This window comes from Oryzias latipes, chromosome 12 (assembly GCF_002234675.1).
Source record: "Oryzias latipes chromosome 12, ASM223467v1".
Lineage (NCBI taxonomy): Eukaryota > Metazoa > Chordata > Actinopteri > Beloniformes > Adrianichthyidae > Oryzias > Oryzias latipes.
In genome coordinates, this window is record NC_019870.2 from 709,014 (window position 1) to 725,316 (window position 16,303).

Consider the following 16,303-nt stretch of genomic DNA (forward strand, 5'->3'; position numbering starts at 1 on the left):
TGACACGAGGAGGTGATTACTGACACGAGGAGGTGATTGCTGACACGAGGAGGTGATTGCTGACACGAGGACGTAATTGCTGACACGAGGAGTGGATTACTGACACGAGGAGGCGTTTACTGACACGAGGAGGTGATAACTGACACAAGGAGGTGATTGCTGACACGAGGAGATAATTACTGACACGAGGAGATAATTACTGACACGAGGAGTGGATTACTGACACGAGGAGGCGTATACTGACACGAGGAGGCGTAAACTGACATGAGGAGGCGTTTACTGACACAAGGAGGCGTTTACTGACAGAAGGAGGTGATTGCTGACATGAGGTGGTGATTGCTGACACGAGGAGAAGTTTACTGACACAAGGAGGCGTTTACTGACACGAGGAGGTGATTACTGACACGAGGAGGCGTTTACTGACACAAGGAGGTGATTGCTGACACGAGGAGGTGATTACTGACACGAGGAGGTGATTACTGAAACGAGGAGGTGATTACTGACACGAGGAGTGGATTACTGACACGAAGAGGCGTATACTGACACGAGGAGGCGTTTACTGACACGAGGAGGCGTTTACAGACAGAAGGAGGTGATTGCTGACATGAGGTGGTGATTGCTGACACGAAGAGAAGTTTACTGACACGAGGAGGCGTTTACTGACACGAGGAGGTGATTACTGACATGAGGAGATGATTACTGACACGAGGAGGCGTTTACTGACACGAGGAGGCGTTTACTGACACGAGGAGGTGATTGCTGACACGAGGAGTGGATCACTGAGACGAGGAAGTGATTGCTGACACGAGCAGTGGATTACTGACACGAGGAGGCGTATACTGACACGAGGAGGCGTATACTGACACGAGGAGGTGATTGCTGACACGAGGAGGTGATAACTGACACGAGGAGGTGATTGCTGACACGAGGAGGTGATAACTGACACGAGGAGGTGATTACTGACAAGAGGTTGTGATTACTGACACGAGGAGTGGATTACTGACACGAAGAGGCGTATACTGACACGAGGAGGCGTTTACTGACACGAGAAGGCGTTTACTGACACGAGGAGGCGTTTACTGACACGAGGAGGTGATTACTGACACGAGGATATGATTACTGACACGAGGAGGCGTTTACTGACACGAGGAGGCGTTTACTGACACGAGGAGGCGTTTACTGACACGAGGAGGCGATTGCTGACACGAGGAGGTGATTGCTGACACGAGGAGAAGTTTATTGACACGAGGAGGTGATTGCTGACATGAGGTGGTGATTGCTGACACGAGGAGAAGTTTACTGACACGAGGAGGCGTTTACTGACACGAGGAGGTGATTACTGACACGAGGAGGCGTTTACTGACACGAAGAGGCGTTTACTGACACAAGAAGGTGATTGCTGACTCAAGGAGGTGTTTGCTGACGAGGTAATTGCTTACATGACGAAGGTGATTACTGAGGAGACTAGGTGATTACTGAGGAGACACGACGAGACTATTACTGACATGAGGAGGTCATTACTGACACGAGGAGGTGATTGCTGACACGAGGAGGTGATTACTGACACGAGGAGGTGATTACTGACAAGAGGAGGTGATTACTGACACGAGGAGTGGATTACTGACACGAAGAGGCGTATACTGACACGAGGAGGCGTTTACTGACACGAGGAGGCGTTTACTGACACGAGGAGGCGTTTACTGACACGAGGAGGTGATTACTGACACGAGGAGATGATTACTGACACGAGGAGGCGTTTACTGACACGAGGAGGCGTTTACTGACACGAGGAGGTGATTGCTGACACGAGGAGGTGATTGCTGACACGAGGAGAAGTTAACTGACACGAGGAGGTGATTGCTGACATGAGGTGGTGATTGCTGACACGAGGAGTGGATTACTGAGACGAGGAGGTGATTACTGACACGAGGAGTGGATCACTGAGACGAGGAAGTAATTGCTGACACGAGGAGTGGATTACTGAGACGAGGAGGTAATTGCTGACACAAGGAGGTGATTACTGACACGAGGAGGTGTTTACTGACACGAGGAGGTGATAACTGACACAAGGAGGTGATTGCTGACACGAGGAGATAATTACTGACACGAGGAGTGGATTACTGACACGAGGAGGCGTATACTGACACGACGAGGCGTAAACTGACATGAGGAGGCGTTTACTGACACAAGGAGGCGTTTACTGACAGAAGGAGGTGATTGCTGACATGAGGTGGTGATTGCTGACACGAGGAGTGGATTACTGAGACGAGGAGGTGATTACTGACACGAGGAGTGGATCACTGAGACGAGGAAGTAATTGCTGACACGAGGAGTGGATTACTGAGACGAGGAGGTAATTGCTGACACAAGGAGGTGATTACTGACACGAGGAGGTGTTTACTGACACGAGGAGGTGATAACTGACACAAGGAGGTGATTGCTGACACGAGGAGATAATTACTGACACGAGGAGTGGATTACTGACACGAGGAGGCGTATACTGACACGAGGAGGCGTAAACTGACATGAGGAGGCGTTTACTGACACAAGGAGGCGTTTACTGACAGAAGGAGGTGATTGCTGACATGAGGTGGTGATTGCTGACACGAGGAGAAGTTTACTGACACAAGGAGGCGTTTACTGACACGAGGAGGTGATTACTGACACGAGGAGGCGTTTACTGACACAAGGAGGTGATTGCTGACACGAGGAGGTGATTACTGACACGAGGAGGTGATTACTGAAACGAGGAGGTGATTACTGACACGAGGAGTGGATTACTGACACGAAGAGGCGTATACTGACACGAGGAGGCGTTTACTGACACGAGGAGGCGTTTACAGACAGGAGGTGATTGCTGACATGAGGTGGTGATTGCTGACACGAGGAGAAGTTTACTGACACGAGGAGGCGTTTACTGACACGAGGAGGTGATTACTGACACGAGGAGATGATTACTGACACGAGGAGGCGTTTACTGACACGAGGAGGCGTTTACTGACACGAGGAGGTGATTGCTGACACGAGGAGTGGATCACTGAGACGAGGAGAAGTTTACTGACACGAGGAGGCGTTTACTGACACGAGGAGGCGTATACTGACACGAGGAGGCGTATACTGACACGAGGAGGTGATTGCTGACACGAGGAGGTGATAACTGACACGAGGAGGTGATTACTGACAAGAGGTTGTGATTACTGACACGAGGAGTGGATTACTGACACGAAGAGGCGTATACTGACACGAGGAGGCGTTTACTGACACGAGAAGGCGTTTACTGACACGAGGAGGCGTTTACTGACACGAGGAGGTGATTACTGACACGAGGATATGATTACTGACACGAGGAGGCGTTTACTGACACGAGGAGGCGTTTACTGACACGAGGAGGAATTTACTGACACGAGGAGGCGTTTACTGACACGAGGAGGTGATTGCTGACACGAGGAGGTGATTGCTGACACGAGGAGAAGTTTACTGACACGAGGAGGTGATTGCTGACATGAGGTGGTGATTGCTGACACGAGGAGAAGTTTACTGACACGAGGAGGCGTTTACTGACACGAGGAGGTGATTACTGACACGAGGAGGCGTTTACTGACACGAAGAGGCGTTTACTGACACAAGAAGGTGATTGCTGACTCAAGGAGGTGTTTGCTGACGAGATAATTGCTTACATGACGAAGGTGATTACTGAGGAGACTAGGTGATTACTGAGGAGACACGAGGAGACTATTACTGACATGAGGAGGTCATTACTGACACGAGGAGGTGATTGCTGACACGAAAAGGTGATTACTGACACGAGGAGGTGATTACTGACAAGAGGAGGTGATTACTGACACGAGGAGTGGATTACTGACACGAAGAGGCGTATACTGACACGAGGAGGCGTTTACTGACACGAGGAGGCGTTTACTGACACGAGGAGGCGTTTACTGACTCGAAGAGGTGATTACTGACACGAGGAGATGATTACTGACACGAAGAGGCGTTTACTGACACGAGGAGGCGTTTACTGACACGAGGAGGTGATTGCTGACACGAGGAGGTGATTGCTGACACGAGGAGAAGTTTACTGACACGAAGAGGTGATTGCTGACATGAGGTGGTGATTGCTGACACGAGGAGTGGATTACTGAGACGAGGAGGTGATTACTGACACGAGGAGTGGATCACTGAGACGAGGAAGTAATTGCTGACACGAGGAGTGGATTACTGAGACGAGGAGGTAATTGCTGACACAAGGAGGTGATTACTGACACGAGGAGGTGTTTACTGACACGGGGAGACTGGATTACTGACACGAGGAGGTGATTGCTGACACAGGGAGGTGATTGCTGACACAGGGAGGTGATTACTGACACGAGGAGGCGTTTACTGACACAAGGAGGCGTTTACTGACACAAGGAGGCGTTTACTGACACAAGGAGGCTATTTCTGACACAAGGAGGCTATTTCTGACACAAGGAGGCTATTTCTGACACGAGGACTGGATTACTGACACGAGGAGGTGATTACTGACACGAGGAGGTGATTACTGACATGAGGAGTTGATTGCTGACACAAGGAGGTGTTTGCTGACGAGGTAATTGCTTACATGACGAAGGTGATTACTGAGGAGACTAGGTGATTACTGAGGAGACACGAGGAGACTATTACTGACATGAGGAGGTCATTACAGACAAGAGGAGGTGATTGCTAACACAAGGAGGTGATTACTGACACGAGGAGGTGATTGCTGACACAAGGAGTGGATTACTGAGACGAGGAGGTTATTACTGAGACCAGGAGGTGATTACTGAGACGTGGAGGTGATTACTGACACGAGGAGGTGATTACCGACACGAGGAGGTGATTGCTGACACGAGGAGTGGATTACTGACACGATGAGGCGTTTACTGACACGAGGAGGTGATAAATGACACAAGGAGGTGATTGCTGACACAAGGAGTGGATTACTGAGACGAGGAGGTGATTACTGACACGAGGAAGTGATTACTGACACGAGGAGGTGATTGCTGACACGAGGACGTAATTGCTGACACGAGGAGTGGATTACTGACACGAGGAGGCGTTTACTGACACGAGGAGGTGATATTTGACACAAAGAGGTGGTTGCTGACACAAGGAGTGGATTACTGAGACGAGGAGGTGATTACTGACACGAAGAGTGGATCACTGAGACAAGGAAGTGATTGCTGACACGAGCAGTGGATTACTGAGACGAGGAGGTGATTGCTGACACGAGGAGATGATTACTGACACGAGGAAGCGTTTACTGACACGAGGAGGCGTTAACTGACACATGGAGGCGTTTACTGACACAAGGAGGCGTTTACTGACACAAGGAGGAGATTGCTGACACGAGGAGGTGATTACTGACACGAGGAGGTGATTACTGACACGAGGAGGTGATTACTGACACGATGAGTGGATTACTGACACGAAGAGGCGTATACTGACACGAGGAGGCGTTTACTGACAGAAAGAGGTGATTGCTGACATGAGGTGGTGATTGCTGACACGAGGAGAAGTTTATTGACACGAGGAGGCGTTTACTGACACGAGGAGGTGATTACTGACACGAGGAGGCGTTTACTGACACAAGGAGGTGATTGCTGACACGAGGAGGTGATTACTGACACGAGGAGGTGATTACTGACACGAAGAGGCGTTTACTGACACGAGGAGGCGTTTACTGACAGAAGGAGGTGATTGCTGACATGAGGTGGTGATTGCTGACACGAGGAGGTGATTGCAGATACGAAGAGGTGATTACTGACACGAGGAGGTGATTACTGAAAAGAGGAGGTGATTACTGACACGAGGAGTGGATTACTGACACGAAGAGGCGTATACTGACACGAGGAGGCGTTTACTGACACGAGGAGGCGTTTACTGACACGAGGAGGCGTTTACTGACACGAGGAGGTGATTACTGACACGAGGAGATGATTACTGACACGAGGAGGCGTTTACTGACACGAGGAGGCGTTTACTGACACGAGGAGGTGATTGCTGACACGAGGAGGTGATTGCTGAAACGAGGAGAAGTTTACTGACACGAGGAGGTGATTGCTGACATGAGGTGGTGATTGCTGACACGAGGAGTGGATTACTGAGACGAGGAGGTGATTACTGACACGAGGAGTGGATCACTGAGACGAGGAAGTAATTGCTGACACGAGTAGTGGATTACTGAGACGAGGAGGTAATTGCTGACACAAGGAGGTGATTACTGACACGAGGAGGTGTTTACTGACACGAGGAGGTGATTGCTGACACAGGGAGGTGATTGCTGACACAGGGAGGTGATTACTGATACGAGGAGTTGATTACTGACACGAGGAGGCGTTTACTGACACAAGGAGGCGTTTACTGACACAAGGGGGCGTTTACTGACACAAGGGGGCTATTTCTGACACAAGGAGGCTATTTCTGACACGAGGCTATTTCTGACACGAGGACTGGATTACTAACACGAGGAGGTGATTACTGACACGAGGAGGTGATGACTGACATGAGGAGTTGATTGCTGACAGGAGGAGGTGATTGCTGACACGAAGAGACTGGATTACTGACACGAGGAGGTGATTGCTGACACGAGGAGGCGTTTACTGACACAAGGAGGCGTTTACTGACACAAGGAGGCGTTTACTGACACAGGGAGGCTATTGCTGACACGACGAGGTGATTATTGACACAAGGAGGTGATTACTGACACGAGGAGGTGATTACTGACACGAGGGGGTGATTGCTGACACAAGGAGGTGATTGCTGACACAAGGAGGGGGTTTGCTGACTCAAGGAGGTAATTGCTGACGCAAGGAGGTGATTAATGATACGAGGAGTGGATTACTGACACGAAGAGGCGTATACTGACACGAGGAGGCGTTTACTGACACGAGGAGGCGTTTACTGACAGAAGGAGGTGATTGCTGACATGAGGTGGTGATTGCTGACACGAGGAGAAGTTTACTGACACGAGGAGGCGATTACTGACACGAGGAGGTGATTACTGACACGAGGAGATGATAACTGACACGAGGAGGCGTTTACTGACATGAGGAGGCGTTTACTGACACGAGGAGGTGATTGCTGACACGAGGAGTGGATCACTGAGACGAGGAAGTGATTGCTGACACGAGCAGTGGATTACTGACACGAGGAGGCGTATACTGACACGAGGAGGCGTATACTGACACGAGGACGCATTTACTGACACGAGGAGGCGATTACTGACACGAGGAGGTGATTGCTGACACGAGGAGGTGATTACTGACACGAGGAGGCGTTTACTGACACAAGGAGGCGTTTACTGACACAAGGAGGCTATTTCTGACACAAGGAGGCTATTTCTGACACGAGGACTGGATTACTGACACGAGGAGGTGATTACTGACACGAGGAGGTGATTACTGACATGAGGAGTTGATTGCTGACAGGAGGAGGTGATTGCTGACACGAAGAGACTGGATTACTGACACGATGAGGTGATTGCTGACACGAGGAGGCGTTTACTGACACAAGGAGGCGTTTACTGACACAAGGAGGCTATTGCTGACACGAGGAGGTGATTATTGACACAAGGAGGTGATTACTGACACGAGGAGGTGATTACTGACACGAGGGGGTGATTGCTGACACAAGGAGGTGATTGCTGACACAAGGAGGGGGTTTGCTGACTCAAGGAGGTAATTGCTGACGCAAGGAGGTGATTAATGATACGAGGAGTGGATTACTGACACGAAGAGGCGTATACTGACACGAGGAGGCGTTTACTGATACGAGGAGGCGTTTACTGACAGAAGGAGGTGATTGCTGACATGAGGTGGTGATTGCTGACACGAGGAGAAGTTTACTGACACGAGGAGGCGATTACTGACACGAGGAGGTGATTACTGACACGAGGAGATGATAACTGACACGAGGAGGCGTTTACTGACATGAGGAGGCGTTTACTGACACGAGGAGGTGATTGCTGACACGAGGAGTGGATCACTGAGACGAGGAAGTGATTGCTGACACGAGCAGTGGATTACTGACACGAGGAGGCGTATACTGACACGAGGAGGCGTATACTGACACGAGGAGGCATTTACTGACACGAGGAGGCGATTACTGACACGAGGAGGTGATTACTGACACGAGGAGGTGATTACTGACACGAGGAGGTGATTGCTGACACGAGGAGGTGATTACTGACACGAGGAGGCGTTTACTGACACAAGGAGGCGTTTACTGACACAAGGAGGCTATTTCTGACACAAGGAGGCTATTTCTGACACGAGGACTGGATTACTGACACGAGGAGGTGATTACTGACACGAGGAGGTGATTACTGACATGAGGAGTTGATTGCTGACAGGAGGAGGTGATTGCTGACACGAAGAGACTGGATTACTGACACGATGAGGTGATTGCTGACACGAGGAGGCGTTTACTGACACAAGGAGGCGTTTACTGACACAAGGAGGCTATTGCTGACACGAGGAGGTGATTATTGACACAAGGAGGTGATTACTGACACGAGGAGGTGATTACTGACACGAGGGGGTGATTGCTGACACAAGGAGGTGATTGCTGACACAAGGAGGGGGTTTGCTGACTCAAGGAGGTAATTGCTGACGCAAGGAGGTGATTAATGATACGAGGAGTGGATTACTGACACGAAGAGGCGTATACTGACACGAGGAGGCGTTTACTGATACGAGGAGGCGTTTACTGACAGAAGGAGGTGATTGCTGACATGAGGTGGTGATTGCTGACACGAGGAGAAGTTTACTGACACGAGGAGGCGATTACTGACACGAGGAGGTGATTACTGACACGAGGAGATGATAACTGACACGAGGAGGCGTTTACTGACATGAGGAGGCGTTTACTGACACGAGGAGGTGATTGCTGACACGAGGAGTGGATCACTGAGACGAGGAAGTGATTGCTGACACGAGCAGTGGATTACTGACACGAGGAGGCGTATACTGACACGAGGAGGCGTATACTGACACGAGGAGGCATTTACTGACACGAGGAGGCGATTACTGACACGAGGAGGTGATTACTGACACGAGGAGGTGATTACTGACAAGAGGAGGTGATTACTGACACGAGGAGTGGATTACTGACACGAAGAGGCGTATACTGACACGAGGAGGCGTTTACTGACACGAGGAGGCGTTTACTGACACGAGGAGGCGTTTACTGACACGAGGAGGCGATTGCTGACACGAGGAGGCGATTGCTGACACGAGGAGGCGTTTACTGACACAGGGAGGCGTTTACTGACACAAGGAGGCGTTTACTGACACAAGGAGGCTATTTCTGACACAAGGAGGCTATTTCTGAAACAAGGAGGTGATTACTGACACGAGGAGGTGATTACTGACACGAGGGGGTGATTGCTGACACAAGGAGGTGATTGCTGACACAAGGGGGGGGTTTGCTGACTCAAGGAGGTAATTGCTGACGCAAGGAGGTGATTAATGATACGAGGAGTGGATTACTGACACGAAGAGGCGTATACTGACACGAGGAGGCGTTTACTGATACGAGGAGGCGTTTACTGACAGAAAGAGGTGATTGCTGACATGAGGTGGTGATTGCTGACACGAGGAGAAGTTTACTGACACGAGGAGGCGATTACTGACACGAGGAGGTGATTACTGACACGAGGAGATGATAACTGACACGAGGAGGCGTTTACTGACATGAGGAGGCGTTTACTGACACGAGGAGGCGTTTACTGACACGAGGAGGTGATTGCTGACACAAGGAGGTGATTGCTGACACGAGGAGTGGATTACTGAGACGAAGAGGTGATTACTGACACGAGGAGTGGATCACTGAGACGAGGAAGTAATTGCTGACACGAGGAGTGGATTACTGAGACGAGGAGGTAATTGCTGACACGAGGAGGTGATTACTGACACGAGGAGGTGTTTACTGACACGAGGAGACTGGATTACTGACACGAGGAGGTGATTTCTGACACAGGGACGTGATTACTGATACGAGGAGTTGATTACTGACACGAGGAGGCGTTTACTGACACAAGGAGGCGTTTACTGACACAAGGAGGCGTTTACTGACACAAGGAGGCTATTTCTGACACAAGGAGGTTATTTCTGACACAAGGAGGTGATAACTGACACGAGGAGGTGATTACTGACATGAGGAGTTGATTGCTGACAGGAGGAGGTGATTACTGACACGAAGAGACTGGATTACTGACACGAGGTGATTGCTGACACGAGGAGGCGTTTACTGACACAAAGAGGCGTTTACTGACACAAGGAGGCGTTTACTGACACAACGAGGATGTTGCTGACACGAGGAGGTGATTATTGACACAAGGAGGTGATTACTGACACGAGGAGGTGATTACTGACACGAGGGGGTGATTGCTGACACAAGGAGGTGATTGCTGACACAAGGAGGTGATTGCTGACTCAAGGAGGTAATTGCTGACGCAAGGAGGTGATTAATGATACGAGGAGTGGATTACTGACACGAAGAGGCGTATACTGACACGAGGAGGCGTTTACTGACACAAGGAGGCGTTTACTGACAGAAGGAGGTGATTGCTGACATGAAGTGGTGATTGCTGACACGAGGAGAAGTTTACTGACACGAGGAGGCGATTACTGACACGAGGAGGTGATTACTGACACGAGGAGATGATAACTGACACGAGGAGGCGTTTACTGACACGAGGAGGCGTTTACTGACACGAGGAGGTGATTGCTGACACGAGGAGTGGATCACTGAGACGAGGAAGTGATTGCTGACACGAGCAGTGGATTACTGACACGAGGAGGCGTATACTGACACGAGGAGGCGTATACTGACACGAGGAGGCATTTACTGACACGAGGAGGCGATTACTGACACGAGGAGGTGATTGCTGACACGAGGAGGTGATTACTGACACGAGGAGGTGATTACTGACAAGAGGAGGTGATTACTGACACGAGGAGTGGATTACTGACACGAAGAGGCGTATACTGACACGAAGAGGCGTTTACTGACACGAGGAGGCGTTTACTGACACGAGGAGGCGTTTACTGACACGAAGAGGCGATTGCTGACACGAGGAGGCGATTGCTGACACGAGGAGGCGTTTACTGACACAAGGAGGCGTTTACTGACACAAGGAGGCGTTTACTGATACAAGGAGGCTATTTCTGACACAAGGAGGCTATTTCTGACACAAGGAGGTGATTACTGACACGAGGAGGTGATTACTGACACGAGGGGGTGATTGCTGACACAAGGAGGTGATTGCTGACACAAGGGGGGGGTTTGCTGACTCAAGGAGGTAATTGCTGACGCAAGGAGGTGATTAACGATACGAGGAGTGGATTACTGACACGAAGAGGCGTATACTGACACGAGGAGGCGTTTACTGATACGAGGAGGCGTTTACTGACAGAAAGAGGTGATTGCTGACATGAGGTGGTGATTGCTGACACGAGGAGAAGTTTACTGACACGAGGAGGCGATTACTGACACGAGGAGGTGATTACTGACACGAGGAGATGATAACTGACACGAGGAGGCGTTTACTGACATGAGGAGGCGTTTACTGACACGAGGAGGCGTTTACTGACACGAGGAGGTGATTGCTGACACAAGGAGGTGATTGCTGACACGAGGAGTGGATTACTGAGACGAAGAGGTGATTACTGACACGAGGAGTGGATCACTGAGACGAGGAAGTAATTGCTGACACGAGGAGTGGATTACTGAGACGAGGAGGTAATTGCTGACACGAGGAGGTGATTACTGACACGAGGAGGTGTTTACTGACACGAGGAGACTGGATTACTGACACGAGGAGGTGATTGCTGACACAGGGAGGTGATTACTGACACAAGGAGGCGTTTACTGACACAAGGAGGCGTTTACTGACACAAGGAGGCTATTTCTGACACAAAGAGGCTATTTCTGACACGAGGACTGGATTACTGACACGAGGAGGTGATTACTGACACGAGGAGGCGTTTACTGACACAAGGAGGCGTTTACTGACACAAGGAGGCGTTTACTGACACAAGGAGGCTATTTCTGACACAAAGAGGCTATTTCTGACACGAGGACTGGATTACTGACACGAGGAGGTGATTACTGACACGAGGAGGTGATTACTGACATGAGGAGTTGATTGCTGACAGGAGGAGGTGATTGCTGACACGAGGAGGTGATTACTGACACGAAAAGACTGGATTACTGACACGAGGAGGTGATTACTGACACGAGGAGGTGATTACTGACATGAGGAGTTGATTGCTGACAGGAGGAGGTGATTGCTGACACGAGGAGGTGATTACTGACACGAAAAGACTGGATTACTGACACGAGGAGGTGATTGCTGACACGAGGAGGCGTTTACTGACACAAGGAGGCGTTTACTGACACAAGGAGGCGTTTACTGACACAAGGAGGCGTTTACTGACACAAGGAGGTGTTTACTGACACAAGGAGGCTATTTCTGACACAAGGAGGCTATTTCTGACACAAGGAGGCTATTTCTGACACGAGGACTGGATTACTGACACGAGGAGGTGATTACTGACACGAAGAGGTGATTGCTGACATGAAGAGTTGATTGCTGACACGATGAGGTGATTGCTGACACGAGGAGGCGTTTACTGACACAAGGAGGCGTTTACTGACACAAGGAGGCGTTTGCTGACACGAGAAGGTGATTATTGACACAAGGAGGTGATTACCTGACACGAGGAGGTGATTACTGACACGAGGAGGTGATTACTGACACGAGGAGGTGATTACTGACACGAGGAGGTGATTACTGACACGAGGGGGGGATTGCTGACACAAGGAGGTGATTGCTGACACAAGGAGGGGGTTTGCTGACTCAAGGAGGTAATTGCTGACGCAAGGAGGTGATTAATGATACGAGGAGTGGATTACTGACATGAAGAGGCGTATACTGACACGAGGAGGCGTTTACTGACACGAGGAGGCGTTTACTGACAGAAGGAGGTGATTGCTGACATGAGGTGGTGATTGCTGACACGAGGAGAAGTTTACTGACACGAGGAAGCGATTACTGACACGAGGAGGTGATTACTGACACGAGGAGATGATAACTGACACGAGGAGGCGTTTACTGACATGAGGAGGCGTTTACTGACACAAGGAGGTGATTGCTGACACGAGGAGTGGATCACTGAGACGAGGAAGTGATTGCTGACACGAGCAGTGGATTACTGACACGAGGAGGCGTATACTGACACGAGGAGGCGTATACTGACACGAGGAGGCATTTACTGACACGAGGAGGCAATTACTGACACGAGGAGGTGATTGCTGACACGAGGAGGTGATTACTGACACGAGGAGGTGATTACTGACAAGAGGAGGTGATTACTGACACGAGGAGTGGATTACTGACACGAAGAAGCGTATACTGACACGAGGAAGCGTTTACTGACACGAGGAGGCATTTACTGACACGAGGAGGCGTTTACTGACACGAGGAGGTGATTACTGACACGAGGAGATGATTACTGACACGAGGAGGCGTTTACTGACACGTGGAGGCGTTTACTGACACGAGGAGGTGATTGCTGACACGAGGAGGTGATTGCTGACACGAGGAGAAGTTTACTGACACGAGGAGGTGATTGCTGACATGAGGTGGTGATTGCTGACACGAGGAGTGGATTACTGAGACGAGGAGGTGATTACTGACACGAGGAGTGGATCACTGAGACGAGCAAGTAATTGCTGACACGAGGAGTGGATTACTGAGACGAGGAGGTAATTGCTGACACAAGGAGGTGATTACTGACACGAGGAGGTGTTTACTGACACGAGGAGACTGGATTACTGACACGAGGAGGTGATTGCTGACACAGGGAGGTGATTGCTGACACAGGGAGGTGATTACTGATACGAGGAGTTGATTACTGACACGAGGAGGCGTTTACTGACACAAGGAGGCGTTTACTGACACAAGGAGGCGTTTACTGACACAAGGAGGCGTTTACTGACACAATGAGGCTATTTCTGACACAAGGAGGCTATTTCTGACACAAGGAGGTGATTACTGACACGAGGAGGTGATTACTGACATGATGAGTTGTTTGCTGACAGGAGGAGGTGATTGCTGACACGAGGAAGTGATTACTGACACGAAGAGACTGGATTACTGACATTACTGACACGAGGAGGTGATTGCTGACACGAGGAGGCGTTTACTGACACAAGGAGGCGTTTACTGACACAAGGAGGCGTTTACTGACACGAGGTGGCATTTACTGACACGAGGAGGCATTTACTGACACGAGGAGGCGATTACTGACACGAGGAGGTGATTGCTGACACGAGGAGGTGATTACTGACACGAGGAGGTGATTACTGACAAGACGAGGTGATTACTGACACGAGGAGTGGATTACTGACACGAAGAGGCGTATACTGACACAAGGAGGCGTTTACTGACACGAGGAGGCGTTTACTGACACGAGGAGGTGATTACTGACACGAGGAGATGATTACTGACACGAGGAGGCGTTTACTGACACGAGGAGGCGTTTACTGACACGAGGAGGTGATTGCTGACACGAGGAGAAGTTTACTGACACGAGGAGGTGATTGCTGACATGAGGTGGTGATTGCTGACACGAGGAGTGGATTACTGAGACGAGGAGGTGATTACTGACACGAGGAGTGGATCACTGAGACGAGGAAGTAATTGCTGACACGAGGAGTGGATTACTGAGACGAGGAGGTCATTGCTGACACAAGGAGGTGATTACTGACACGAGGAGGTGTTTACTGACACGAGGAGACTGGATTACTGACACGAGGAGGTGATTGCTGACACAGGGAGGTGATTGCTGACACAGGGAGGTGATTACTGATACGAGGAGTTGATTACTGACACGAGGAGGCGTTTACTGACACAAGGAGGCGTTTACTGACACAAGGAGGCTATTTCTGACACAAGGAGGCTATTTCTGACACAAGGAGGCTATTTCTGACACGAGGACTGGATTACTGACACGAGGAGGTGATTACTGACACGATGAGGTGATTACTGACATGAGGAGTTGATTGCTGACAGGAGGAGGTGATTGCTGACACGAGGAGGTGATTACTGACACGAAGAGACTGGATTACTGACACGAGGAGGTGATTGCTGACACGAGGAGGCGTTTACTGACACAAGGAGGCGTTTACTGACACAAGGAGCGTTTACTGACACAAGGAGGCTATTGCTGACACGAGGAGGTGATTATTGACACAAGGAGGTGATTACTGACACGAGGAGGTGATTACTGACACGAGGGGGTGATTGCTGACACAAGGAGGTGATTGCTGACACAAGGAGGTGATTGCTGACTCAAGGAGGTAATTGCTGACGCAAGGAGGTGATTAATGATACGAGGAGGTGATTACTGACACGAGGAGGTGTTTGCCGACACGAGGTGATTACTAACATGAGAAGGCGTTTACTGACATGAGGAGGTGATTACTAATATGTGAAGGTGATTGCTGATACAAAGGGGTCACTGCTGACATGAGGAGGACCTGTGAGGAGTGTTAACATCATTTGCACACAAGTTTTCTGTATTTTGGGACAAACCCCATCTCTTCAGAAAGGGGGGGGGCCCAGGTTGGACTTCAGCAAGACTGACCTGAGGATGACGTGGACCGATTCGAGGCGCGACGTGATATACGCCTTCGTGACCTCGGGGGTGTAGGTCTCTAGCAGGTGGGGCTCGGTGGCTTTGACATAGGGGACCGACGCCGCCAGGCGCTGCCAGAGGCTCAGCAGGTAGTGGACGCTGTTGGGGGCGAACTCCCAGTGCTGGAAGACAGGAAAAACCCCACCGGACTGACACCTGAAACCAGCTTTCCCTCCAGAGGAAGACAGACGGCGCTCACCTGCAGGCTGGTGACAGTGAAGTTGGCGATGAGGCGAATCACCTCCGGGTAGTTCTCCACTTTGACCAGCTCCCCCAGCTGGTAATTACTCTTCAACCTTGCTAGCAGTCGGCAGAACTCGTGGTAGTTGTTGGGGTCAGGCAGACACTGCGGCACAAACACAGTTCTCACCAAAATGCAGGCGGGGGCGGGCTCTGGCTGCAGGTTTAGCTGAGTTTAGTACCTGAGGGTTGGCCAGTATCCTCTTCACGCCGTCCACCAGGTGAGACAGGAACTTTGCACGCTCAGCGTTGTTGAAGAGGGACCTCCTGACAGAGGCGATTTGGACTAAACACGACAACACCTGCACAGGTACACAGCAGTCAGACAGGAGCCACAG

The 16,303-nt window shown here is 50.4% G+C and overlaps 1 protein-coding gene across 2 annotated transcripts in view; it reads right to left on the bottom strand.

Annotated features, from left to right (window-relative positions):
* Window positions 1–16,303, bottom strand: part of xpo7 (exportin 7) — a 46,543-nt gene that overhangs the window by 16,967 nt on the left and 13,273 nt on the right. For both annotated transcript variants that reach the window (XM_023961183.1, XM_023961184.1), the window contains exons 9-11: window positions 16,148–16,267; window positions 15,925–16,071; window positions 15,675–15,847 (exon numbers count right to left, since the gene is read on the bottom strand). In XM_023961183.1, the coding sequence (XP_023816951.1) occupies window positions 15,675–15,847; window positions 15,925–16,071; window positions 16,148–16,267 (440 nt within the window). The remainder of the gene's footprint in view (window positions 1–15,674; window positions 15,848–15,924; window positions 16,072–16,147; window positions 16,268–16,303) is intronic.